This window comes from Netta rufina (genome assembly GCF_964035555.1).
Source record: "Netta rufina genome assembly, chromosome: 6".
Classification (NCBI taxonomy): Eukaryota; Metazoa; Chordata; class Aves; order Anseriformes; family Anatidae; genus Netta; species Netta rufina.
In genome coordinates this window covers 29865229-29878592 of record NC_140129.1, presented here as the reverse complement: position 1 = coordinate 29878592, position 13364 = coordinate 29865229, and the positions used below count along the sequence as shown (strand labels likewise).

The 13364-nt window shown below is 34.4% G+C and overlaps 1 protein-coding gene across 1 annotated transcript in view; it reads right to left on the bottom strand.

Moving 5' to 3' along the window:
* ZRANB3 (zinc finger RANBP2-type containing 3) overlaps positions 1 to 13364 on the bottom strand; it is a 47078-nt gene that overhangs the window by 15396 nt on the left and 18318 nt on the right. Inside the window, exons 3-9 of the mRNA XM_084288776.1 lie at positions 10445 to 10463; positions 9188 to 9366; positions 6687 to 6918; positions 4947 to 5032; positions 2261 to 2432; positions 1706 to 1834; positions 276 to 395 (exon numbers count right to left, since the gene is read on the bottom strand). Coding sequence (XP_084144902.1) covers positions 276 to 395; positions 1706 to 1834; positions 2261 to 2432; positions 4947 to 5032; positions 6687 to 6918; positions 9188 to 9366; positions 10445 to 10463 — 937 coding nt within the window. The remainder of the gene's footprint in view (positions 1 to 275; positions 396 to 1705; positions 1835 to 2260; positions 2433 to 4946; positions 5033 to 6686; positions 6919 to 9187; positions 9367 to 10444; positions 10464 to 13364) is intronic.

Below are 13364 nucleotides of genomic sequence, written 5' to 3'. Positions count from 1 at the left end.
AAGCATATTGGTATAAAAAAAAAAAAAAAGCCACTTGGGAAACAACTGCCTACAACATTAATTCAATAATGAAGTATCATACCAGATAAGAGTGTTTACATTATCCTTGTGTACAAAACAGTTCTTCCAAACTCCACAATCCTTTTAATCCAGTGGCACTGACCTGTATACACTTAAACTCCTTAAATTCCAGGTAGTTCTGCTCAGTTCAAACACACCTGTTGTGTATTTGTAAAGTCTGAAATTAAATGAGTGCACATTTGATAAATTATTACCTTATTTTCTATAACTGCCTCTGTACAGGCTTGAAGCATGCTTAAGTGGTGAGCAAAAACTAGAAACTTCAATTTGTCATTTTCAAGCATCATTTTGATATAGTCCTTTACTGCTCCTGCCTGGAGTAAGAGAGTAAGTTTTCATTAGTTAAACATATAAAACATTCAAAATGACAGTTTTTACTTTAATGCCTTTCAATTTCTTTTGAAATAAAAAGGTAAATTGCCATGGTTTTTGTTATCCATTTAAGATTTTATGGAACAGTAATTATTAAATTATTCAGATTGTTTTAAAAAGTACCATAAATTTATGTCTTAATAGTGAAACCTATTTCCTTTCTTTAGAGAAAAAACCTTCATCCTCAAAAGATCACACAATTAGATGTCACTTCTTTCAGATTTAGATGCAAATAAAAATACTTTTAGTTATGACACCATTATCTGGTGTTTCAAACCATGCTAAAATAAACCTCCTAATTTCTGTCCAAACATAAACGGATAAGACATTGCTTAATGAGAACATCTGTATCTGCAGCCATAAATCGATGTATCAAAACCAAAAAAATAGTTTTGATACTTTCATGACACTGCAATCATGTACTGTTAGCATTTGCGTATTTAAACATACATAGAATTCTTTTGTGTTAAGTATCATTTTCAATAGCTTTTATAACAGCTATTAAAATAATGACAGTTACTAATAAGATTTATCAATGGTAACTAGTAAGATTTAATAGTTAATAGCAACTAATAAGATTTATCAAGATCAATATAAATGGTTAATACAATACCCACAGTTACAATCCCCTGACTTTTTTCTGTTTTTCCTCTTTCAACTTTCTGTCTAAAAATGGGTTGACAGTAATAGGGGAGAGAATAAAAAAGTATGGGAGAAATAGCAACACAACCACAATAATATCTTTAAGTTATGTAAAAAAAATAAGAAAAAATTTCAAGTAGTCAGTCTCTGTTCTTATTGATACAACAGCCTGCAGAACTTTTATTTATTTTTAAATACTTTTTTCTAAAAATAGATTAGCATAAAGAAATCTGATAACATTAAAAAGTAAGGGTGTAAAACTTTTGGTTAACAACTTGTTTTTTCTCACATCTTAAGTATAGGAGGAAAATACAGAACAGGGGACTCCATCTGTTAAAACAGAGACTAGCTAGAGCGGATTATTCTTTTTGTTTATCCGTGGAGAGAACCAGTACTGGCAGAGCACAGTCTGCATAAGGGCTCTATCAGCACCATCCTGTACCACATGCCAACTGGATCAGCTGCAGCAGCTGCCAACACACAGACACATCGCTGAAGTACCCGCCTTCAGTACATTCCTAGTCTAGGAGATGCCAATACAACTGATTTTATTAAGTTAAACCACACTGAAAAAAATAAATGTATCCTAAAAAAATACTTCCATGCTTACCTTGGCAATGGCTGTTTCTTTATACATGCGTGTGATTAGACTCATGACTTCAACAAAGTGGCTTTCATTGGCATCTGAATTCAGGTTTCTCATTAATTTCTCCCACTCTGCAAAAGTAGCATTCAAATTCTGAGTGGCAGAAGAGATCAGTGGTTAGATAGATGTACAAATAACTTATTGACAGTTTAGACAGTACAAAGCATTCTCTACCACAATATTGATTTGCATGAAACATTTAGGAATGGAATACTTATGAGAGTATCAAATTTGTCTAAAAGTAATTGCAGGATTCAAAATCTAATAGAAAAGAAGACAAAAAGGAAGAAGATTGTCTTAAAATTAGGCATATTTTATAATTATTTGATGACAAAGTGGCATATTCATGTTCTTCACATATTTTAAAAAGAATAATACAGATGCTATGTTATATATGTAGTTACAAAGAATACATGAATATAATACACATGCATATAAATATATATATATACATATATATATGTAAAATTTATAGACATTACTAACAAATGTGGTTTTAGCATTAAGTGGAAAATACACCTTAGCTGTGGCTTGTGGGAGGTCAAATGGAATACGCTGCCTAACTTTGGGAGGCAACTGAGTTAGAACATCATTCTTGAGTCTTCTGATCATAATTTCTCTTAAAAGCTGATGCAATTCTTCTAAATTTGAAGCTCCTCTACAGTCCCATTGCGCTCTTTTACCAAAAAATCTGGAAAAAAACATAAAAATCAGCATTAACGGTGAAAACTGGCTCTTCCAAATCCAACAGAAACTTTCAGTACGTAATTAATTTTAAAACACACAGTTAGATATGAAGGCATGCTGGATAGCAATATTCAGTGTTCCTGGTTACACTGGAGAGATGATTGCTTTCTCTCTGATTCTTTCCAACACTGAAGCCAGAGCTTTTTCAATTTTCCAGCAGTTATTGCTACCTGCAGGCCTGACTACCCATCAGATGTACACAGTCCTGTATCTCATCCCAGCTGCACTACCCTTTCTGTGAGAAGCAGAAGTTCCAGGTACCATTTTAAAACTCTTCTTTCAACGGACTAATGAAAAGAATATACCATAGTAACAATGTTCCTTATTATATTATAGAGGGGAACAAATGATAGAGAAACTGACAAAAATGCTGCAAATATCACCATTAATATTTCTGTGTTTCCCCCTGAGAATTCCCTGCTAGTTACAGTCAGCTTCCTGTTTTAAATGCAATGCTATTTAATGAACAAGGCTAAATAAAGGAAGTAGATTTAAGGTTAAAAAGCTAAAGGTTGAAACAGAGAAATAAATTACTAAATTATTGTTCCTTTTTCTTCCTTTAGTTGTTTTCAAGGACATGTTGCAGCAGAAAGAACAGCTTTTCAGTGTCAATATTGTCAAGATGTAAAGAAAACAACTAGTATGACAGATTTTGCTGGCTTAGAGAAAAGCCCAGGTGGCATTTTCCAAGACAAAAGAGCACATTGCAAGCATGTAATTCCACTGGTAAAAATTATTTTAAAAATTTAAGAATTTTAAGCCTTACTGAGCTTATCAACAGTATTTCATTGGCTGACTATGTTCAGTTTTGAAAGGAGCTGAGGGACTCATTTCTGCACTGGCAAAGTAATGATGTAGCTCACTTAGAATGCTGCACAGAGGGATGACAGCTACATCCTTTGCTCACCTCACTTCTTTAGTCTGTTTATATGACTGTCCTTAGAAAGGGTTCCTCCCTCCAACTTGAGCATTGGGGATAAAAGAAATGTTAGCTGAAAACTCACAGAAATACTTAGGACCTTATCCTTAGAAACAGGTGCATATGAACACCTAAGCCAAAAAACCATTTTCACAGAAAGTTCTGCATAAAACAATCCCATCAAGTTTATTACCACAGGATGTTTTGTTTCAGTCATTAAGACAAAGTTTTTTATTGAGAGCTTGCCAAACCCTGAACTTGATTCCTATTACATTTATGCCATTCCAAAAATAAGATAATCATCTATGATTGTGAAGTTAACCATGCTGTACCCACGCACACTTGTGGTGTGAAAATTACACATGCATTCAGTCAAAACACCATGGAAAAAATAGCATTTCTCTGTCTGAAAATTAGGCAGCACCCTTCCTTGTTATTAAAAGTTTAATGCTGATAAAACACATATGATGAAAGAAAAACCAAGCTATACGAAAATGAAACTGTGTAATTATTACTGTAAAAAAATCTAAATGCTAGACAATTTCGCTGACAAAATCTACTGTTCCAAATATATGTAAAATTTATAGATAAGAAATTTTTGTAAAGGTTCTTCCCTTCTCAAAACTTCTTTCATTCCAGATTGCAAAACAGATTCAGATGGGTAAAGCTAAGCATTTCATATCAGAACTTCTTCTGTCCCCTCTATTTTGGAATAGAGAAACTGATCATTAAACTAAAGCTGAGGAAAGCAAACAGAGGGGTATGGGTACTCATGAAGTTAATGATTTTAAACACATGAAACATGAAAGCACATGAAAGATGCAAGGGGTAAAAATGGGTTAAAATTTAATTAGGAATGTATTTGAAAGAAGCAAATAGGAGACAAGGTAGTGGACAAGAACTTACAGTGCCCATATTCAAATCCTGAAACTGAACTACAAACACACTACCAGGCTTTGGGGAATTTCATGTCTTTATCTCTTTTTACCATATACAGTGTTCTTTTCCCCAAGTGTTAAGGGATAGTAAAAAGTTTGGATCCCATAATAAAAAGAAATGTAAATTATTACATGATATGCATAAAGGACTGACAATCAAAAACTCAAGTTTCAGCTTTAACTGAAACACTAGCTCTAAAGGTAAAACATATACATTTCATACTAACAATGGTAAATTTGGAAATCATTTCACTTAACAGAATGTTGGCACTTCCACTTTCTCTCAAACTTTAATGGCTTCCAATTTATTCTTTAAGTAAAGTCTTCTGTCAATTTAATCCTCTCTCCAAATCTTCCTAAACACTGACAAAAAAACCTGTGTGGAAGCCAAGCTATCTTCTACGTTTGTACAAAATATGTATTTATACTTTTCTAATTCTCTTTGATGGAGGAGATGTTATCTGATCCTATGTCTACAAACACAATGGCAAACATACAGCAATAGAGATGCTATTTATCGATTCTCTCATTTCACATGAGAAGAAAATCAAAGACACCAAAGACAATTAATAAGAAAATAAAAGGACAAGTACAATAATACCTGAGATGAGCATTACAGTATTTCTTGGCATATTCATTCCAAGTTCCGAATCTTTTTGGAAAAAGTGCCTCAATCTGCATGAAAAGCTGTAAAAAAAAAAAAAGTGACAGTGACAAATTGCCTGTAAATGTAAGACTATTCAGAAATAATTCTCACTTATTACATGATTATTGCATTAAGCTTACATTCAGCAGTTGCACAGAAAATAACTAGCTCAGCACATATGCAAAGAACATTTTTTAAGGCTATGCTCATGTCTTCAGGCAGGACTGCTGTATGAAGCCCTCAAAGAGAGAGTACCCCGAACACCACAGTGGTGTTAGAGACTTGGAAAAGACAAACTGAACAAGAAAACATGGACAAGAAGATATTCTTCCTAATAACATAACGTTTGTGATTTGCCAGGTACATGAACTTCTGCAAAGCAACAGTGCAGGCATTCAATGCTCTGAAGCGGCAAGCAGAGTCCTGTTTCTTAAAAGAATGAGTGGGATTTTCATGTATTAAGTTCTACTTTAAAAAACAGACAGAGTCATTATGGACCAGAAATTCCATACCTTTTTTCACAGCTGAGTAATGGGGATAGGGATGGGAACAGTTTACACAACCTTAACCAGAAAGAATCCTACCTTACAAGCTGTTTTACTGTCAAACCTTTCTGGATTCAGCAATGAATCCAAGACCCATTGCTAAGGGAGAGCAGAGAGGACATCAAGACAGCAGTAGTCTGGACGGCTCTCTGTCTTTCCCTTTTATCCTCTTAAGTCTACTGTACATTTTGGACTAGATGATCTCCAGAGGTCCCTTCGAGCCAAATTGTGCTGGGGAGGTTCAGGTTGGAAATGAGGAGACATTTATTCTCAGAAAGAGTGGTCAAACATTGGGACGGGTTGCCCAGGGAGGCGGTCCTGTCACCATCCTGGGGGTGTTCAAGGAGAGGTTGGACCTGGTGCTCACGGACATGGTTTAGTGGGTGACATTGGTGGTAGGGAGGTGGTTGGACCAGATGATCTTGGAGGGTTTCTCCAACCTTAACGATTCTGTGATTCTATGAAATGCATAAATATTATTTTAAGCCCTCTACGTTCCCTTGATAGAAAATTAGATCCTATACTCCATTTATTTCTACATTTGATTAAAACAAAACAAAACAGTTTGTTGGGTTCATTATAAAATCCAAGAGGTTTTTGTTTCTACTCTGCTCCTCCCCAGTTCCATAAATTGATCTTCCATCAAGGAAAATTCATCATTCTGGATAGCAACTAGCACTAGATAGATTTTTTCCACTTTTGCTATTAGCAAAATTTTGCTATTAGAGAATGTTAGCAATAACAAAAAGACCAGAGAGAAATAAATTACTGCCTATATCAGATGGGGATATAGAAGACTTAATGCAAATTTGTGTCTACCAAGGACTCTCTTATCCAGCAGAAATAAATAGTTCTCTACTCAAACCCTCTATTTTCTATTTCAGCCAACAATCTGGTCTATTATGAGAAAGATTAATTTCTTATAAGAAACAGTCCCAAGTCACCTGTTCATAAGCCTAAAAGGAGTTTGTAAAAACATCAATACAATCAAATTAAAGAACACTTTTTTACTTTCTTATTTGTGCTTCCTAACGTAGCTAGTGACCTGCTTTATTTTCTAATGCATATAATTGTACGTATTCAATAAAATTACAAAATTGTAAGCTCATTAGTGATACTATCCCTCAAAAAAGCACAGCATGTCAAATACCTCTTCAGGTCTTCCCAGAGCAGGAGTTCCAGTAAGAAGAATAGCTCTAACAGCTTTCTGCACAATCGGCAACAAGATCTTGCTGCGGGTGGCATTTCTGGATTTCATGTAGTGTGATTCATCAATCACAACTACCTTAAAGTTCTGCTTGTATAACGTGTCTACTAAAGTTTGGGCATCAGAAGTTAACAGGCCGTACCCCAGAATCGTCACTTTGCTGGTTGATATTCTCCTAGAAGAGAAAATCCAGAAGTTGTCTTAGTAAATTTTCATCGTAGAAAAATTAATATAACAATGGAATTATTAATTAGTATAGTTAGCTTAGTTTAAACTAAAACAGATTTTTTTAAGCAGGTATGTATGATACCTTTTAGATTGGTTAATTAGTAAGCTGTCAGGTTGGCTAATAACACAGGCTTTTCATTTAGAAGAAAATCTAGCATATGACACTTCTAAATCACACACATTTCATAACCATTTTCAGAAGACATTGTTGTGTGAAATGAACAGCTAAGTAACACCATGCCCTTCTCTCATTCGCCCTCATCAAAGAGGCAGGGGGAGAAAATACAATGAAAAAAACTTTGTGGGTTAAGATAAGGACTTTTTTTTTAAAACAATTATTTGTAAATAATTTCTTACTATACATGTAAGAACATACCCAGGCCCAAGGCATGCATTGTTTTTAAAATCACTAGAGAGCACTGTGGCCCTTCAGAAGCCTTTGAGCAACACACGGACACTTAGTTGTTAGACAAACAAGTTACCAGAACTCGAGTCTTAGCTGGTCTGTCCATCTGTCAGACACTACTGCTCTGCTGGCATGATTTTTATTTGTTCCCCAGTAGCAATGGATCAAAACCCAATCAACTAAGTGAAATTTTCTTACAGTACTTATGCAAAAGAAGGTACGTGCACATGCACATTCATGCTTCTGGATATGGAGGGAGAGGCAATGGTCAGAGTACTGGCACTGTGGCCAACACTTTGCACCCTCTGGCTGCTACTGCGCAGATAAATGCAGCAACCAGGAAAACAAGGATTTCTCCTCCTCTGTGGAACATGGTGGAAAAGAAATTAGAAATAAAATTGTTTATTATTAGTTGAAAGTTAATTCCAGAAATATCTCCTTTCAAATGTAGTTAGAAATTTAGACACCCTGAACTGATTTCTGAGTATATTTTAACTTATTCACATTAAGTTAAACAACATTCAAGCAGTAAATTTTGTTGTTGAAGTTTTGAAGAAAAGCAAAGTATTGAACTGAGAGAAATCAAAGGCTGAACACAGAGAAGCACAATTTTCCAAATTGCTAAGCCAAGTGTAGCTGCTCTGTTTTTGCATTTTCTTGCAAAAATTTAATTAGCTCAAGAGCTACCTCACTTACAGCTACGAAGCTTCCTGGGAGTTAAACAGAAAGCCAGGTTTTTTCCTCTTTTATTGTTATGAACAAAAGTAAGTAATAGTGGTTAACGTCTACTCTTTTTTTAAAATCTCAAGATAAAATGAACAGAATTCTGTTTGACACTTACTTTTGCCATCATTTACCCTTATTCCACATTTCTCCTTTCTGCATTTAGAACTATAAGCATGGAGTTTGTGTGCATTTTAGCTGAAGAGCTAAAAAAAAAAGGCTCATTAAATCTTTATTCTATTTCCCATATTCCTATGAGAAAGTTATATTTTGACTATCAGTAGCAACTATCCCTTGATCAAGCTTTTAATTTATGCTGTTACCACAAGGAAGGTTCCAAGCTACTGTCTCATCAGCATGTCTTGGCAGTTAAGTCACTTTCTGATATTCCCCAGAAAATGTGGAGATCAATCTTCTAAATCCACAAGTTTTAGAACAATATCTTGACATTCCCATGAAATCAACCACGTCATTTACAGTAAAAGAGACTAAAAAAATACCTTTGTAATTGAGTGTTTCCTCCCAATAGGAGAGTTATTCTAATAGCACCCAAGACTTGTAGTCACACACTGATGAATTTATGCTATTAAGTCTAAAGATAGAAAGCTCAGGTCACAAGGACCTTTGCAGTTACTTAGAGAATACTTATTTTAACTTCTAAATTTTGTCAGTGCGTTAAATGGAATATTAATGGTAATTACTTCCTTATTTTATAATGCGTACCAGAAGTTTGCAAAAAATGTGCTCAAACTGTTTTACAACGAATAACAAATCCTAGCTAATTCAACAGAGTTGACACAGAACTGAATATGTTCAATGAGAGACACACTAAGGTAACCAAATTTTAAGCAGACAACCCTTGCTACTGTACAATCAGACCTCTCCATTTCAAAGGAGATGAAAACCAAACATAATTCCAACTCTCAACTGAAAGATATAGCACCTAATTGAAATATCTTTTATTTTGCTGTAATCCTTACCTTCCATTATGGCCATAATATATACTGTACCTTTTTCACATATATACTGGAATCAGGTCACAGAATGGAACAAGCCTTTCCATAGTTCATTAACGAACTTTACTCACCCAGTATCGGTTTTGTTCTGAATGATGATAATATCATCTGGAGAGAGTTCTGGAATCCACTTCTCCATCTCATCAACCCAAGGGTATCTCAGAGATGAAGGCACGACAATTAAGAGAGGCCATTCGTTTTTGTAGTAGTAGGAAATGGCAATTGCTTGAATTGTTTTACCTAGACCCATCTGGGAAAAGAAAAAAAAAAATTAGAAGTCTATGCTCAGAAAACATACTCAAGTCTCAAGAGCCTCTCTATTTTTCAAAAAAAGAACCAGATGCAGGGAACAAAACCAAAGAGGTAGTTCCACAGTATATATTTAATTGTCAATTTGTTACCACGGATAATCTTTCATGAAAAAAGATACTTCTCTTTAACAGGATTAATACATATTGCATATTTGGCTAGCTCATTAAAGGTAAAAAAAAAAAGCATTTCCATTGATTTCAGAAGGTTTTTTACTCATGGCTTTAGTAGGATGGACTATAAGGGTAATCGAACCCTTTAACTTGTTAACCCTTTAACAAGTTAACCCTTTAACTGCCAAAAGCATTTCAAAAAGACTACTCAAAGGAAATATAATTCTTTCTTGAAGTTGATTTTTCTTCTAGCTCCGTTTTGCTAAATAATATCCCAAATTATAAATGGGAAGCTACATCAATCCTCAATCATTACCTCTTTTTCAATAAGGTTTTATACATCAATTAATGTAAAATAAAATAATGATTATACCCTATTACAAAAATGCTTTTTTTCTGTAGTAAGAAATTCTGAACTCAAATTTCCCTAATATGGAATAAATTCATATATTTGAAAATGTATACAGTCATGAATTTCATTAATAGTACTTGTCCTTGTTACAAAAATTCTTCTTTGGAAGCATACCTCTCTTTGGTACACAAACGTCTCCTAATCCATTAAAAAAATAAATAAAATAAAATAAAAAAAGCTATCTATACAATAATAAAGTGCTAAAAATAAAAATAAACTGCATTAAGATTTTAAGGACCTAACAGCATATAAGATTTAGCCTAAGTAGAATAAAAGTACCTTTCAAAGCTTTCTCAAAGCTTGTCTTAATCTTGTGTCAGATATATATATATTTTTAATTAGGTATTTTCAGAATACCTACCGAATATTATATGAATTAGGCTTCCTTCACTGCCAACTGTTCTGCCCACATCCCCCAAACAAGAAAAATCACATCTGAATGGAGTACATTAAGACAAGAAAAATGGTGTTAAGGGAATAGGAACATCACTTACCTCATCAGCAATCATACACCTAAGCATGAAATGAGAAGATAGGGGAAAAAAACAGAAACAAACAGTAAATATAACATATGAATAAATACTTATAAATTGTTTGCTATAAATTTAAGTTAAGGATTTACCAAAACCAAAGGGTTTCCTCTGTCACCAAATGAAAAAAGGTAGACTTCCTTTCTACAGCATCCTTGATAATAACTGTAAAATTTGGTATAAATGTAAAAATAAGCATACCACTTACTCTAGTTTTATATTCCATTTATTAGTACTAAAGAAGAACATGCATAGTGAAATTGAATTGCTGCTTTGGTCTAGTGCTATATTAAATATAATCTTAAGAGACATTTTCAGGTTGTGAAGTACATCTTCAGTTTTGTTGTCTTTCAGAAACAGCAATGGTTTTGCTGCTTCATGATTAAGATTGTTTATTTGATTGACTGATTTAGAAAAGGCTGATTTCCAGAACAATTTGTGTTGAAATAGAAACAGACACCTTCTCAACCCTTAACTGTACTAGCTAAACCATTAGGAAATGAACTCATTTTTTTTTCCGTTTTGGATCATTTAGTTTATGCTACTCCATGTAAAGACAATAATGACGAGTCTACAGGCAAAACTAGCACATGCTTTACATTTTCTACATATCAAACGCCATCTTCGATATAAATTTCTTATAGGTATTTTAAGTTGCCTTAACTCATTCTTAACTCATATAGGATCTAGGAAACTTCGGAGCACACCAAAGTTTCTTTATAAAATTTTTGAGACTGGATGAAGGACAAATGCGATTATTTGGTGGACATTTAGGGATTCCATTAAATGGATAATGCTACAGCTTTCCACACACTTGCCCTGAGCTATTTCACAAACTTTTACCTCTGCTATTTCACAAGCTTATGCAAGCTGGGAAAAAAATCGAAATAATAAAAAGAAACTACAATAACAACAACCACAAGAAAAAGCATAAAAACACAAAAACAAAAAAGCAAACAAAACCAACACCACAACAAAAAAGCCTATCCCATTTGAAAGCATTATCTAAAGAATTAAGAAAGTTTGTTCTAACTCTTGTAATTACTAGATGAAATAACTACATTCAATTCACACACCAACAAATTCAGAGGAAGACAAATTCCAAGAAAAAGCTGTGAACATAATAAAGAGGAGTAGAAAAAACAATCTACTCCCTATAAGTAATCATTTTGCTGCAAGGCATAAGTTTCCTTTTTTCTTGTAGCAACAGCAGACTGCATAAAACTATAGGCTTACAAAGAATTTTCTGACCAGAATCAGCACCGGGAGTTAAGAAGCAAGATCTAAAATAAGCTCAAAGTATAAATTTCTGCAAGTTTGGAAGAAATGTCAGAGTTCAATAGCAATACCTGCTTGGGTTTCAGTTAAGTAATTGGCAACTAGATGAATCTTCCAGGTATTAACTAATCTGGGCAGCTTTTCAAGCACCATATGATTTTCCCAATTTTCATAAAAAGCAGTGGCAGAATAATTCTCACCATTTCATAACAGTGTCACACAAACTGCAGGGGCTTAGTCAAACCATTGGCAAATATAGCACAGGGTGCTGTTGCTTGAACAAATGGCAGCAATAGATTGACAGCTGTATGCAGTCCATCACTGTGCTTTAGGATTTATATATGTTTACCAACAGGAAAGCACCAAGTCTCAGAAAATGAGATACTTTGAGCTCTAGAAGGGAACAGACTTTGCAGGCCACTCTACTTATTTTCCCCTGTCTCAAGGAGAAAAAGCAAAAGACTTCTGCCTTGGTTTTTGGCTTCTCATCCTCAGGAGCTTTCAGTCAGACCCAAAATAGTCTTGATGAATTGCTCTGGATGAATTTCTTACTGTGTATTCCCACCCACTGCATCTTCTGAGGAAACTGAAATTTCTCCTACTCTTATGCCACATAACTAGACATGCACCCAGTGCACCATGCAACCCAAGTGAAATGCTGATTCCATGAAAATATTGGAGGCCTTCCAGGTCTCTGCATCTATATCCAAATTTAACACATGAAGATATAAAAATTCTGTATTTTGATAACCTTTTAAAGTAGCACAGACTACCTTTTTTATTTTTGTGTTTGTATGTCAGGTACTTGGAAGTTCATGCAGCTGCCCAACAGCTCAACAGAAGCTCTCTTTTCAGCACCAACCCCAGCCGCTTTACATTAATGATTAATGCCTGCAGCAGCCCCATCAGCTGTGACTGTAGCCAGTAACGTACCTTTTGCCATGAGCCCAAAACGGATGGTTCTGGGGCAGAGAATGTACAGTGGGACTTTACAGACATGACGTGTGAGATAACAATTCGATATTCTGAGAAACCTGGTATACTGTTGTTTACTCATTCAACCTGACAGGTTCAACGTCAACTAATTGCAACATTTTCTTTCAGCTGACATAAGAGTAACTCAAAACATATCTTATATAACTCCATTTTTTATAAATAACTATCTACTTGTAATAATTTTGTAACAAACTCCCCCACTCCCCAACAAAACCCCAGCTTTAACCATATATTTTTTCTGATTTTTATATGTTTTTCACTTCACACTTGGTAGGGATGGAGTGATAAAAGCAAAGATTGAAAACATAACAAAATAAAAACACCAAATCTGCACTGATTTACAAAAAGGCAGGAAAAGAATATTTTTAGTGGCAACTCATGCCTGTGGAGCCTTCATGTTTGTGATTTGCAGCCAGGTGAATACATTTATTTGCAGAAAAACAATAAAAAAAATCTAATTTTAAAATAATGCCAGGTTTGTGTTTTTTTTTTTTTTTCCATGTAATACTCTTAGTTAATTGCTTCAACTGTAGTTTAGAAAACAAATCATCTTTCCTGCAGATTCTTTAAGAGGCCAACCGTTTTCAGATTAATCATTTTTTAAAAACAG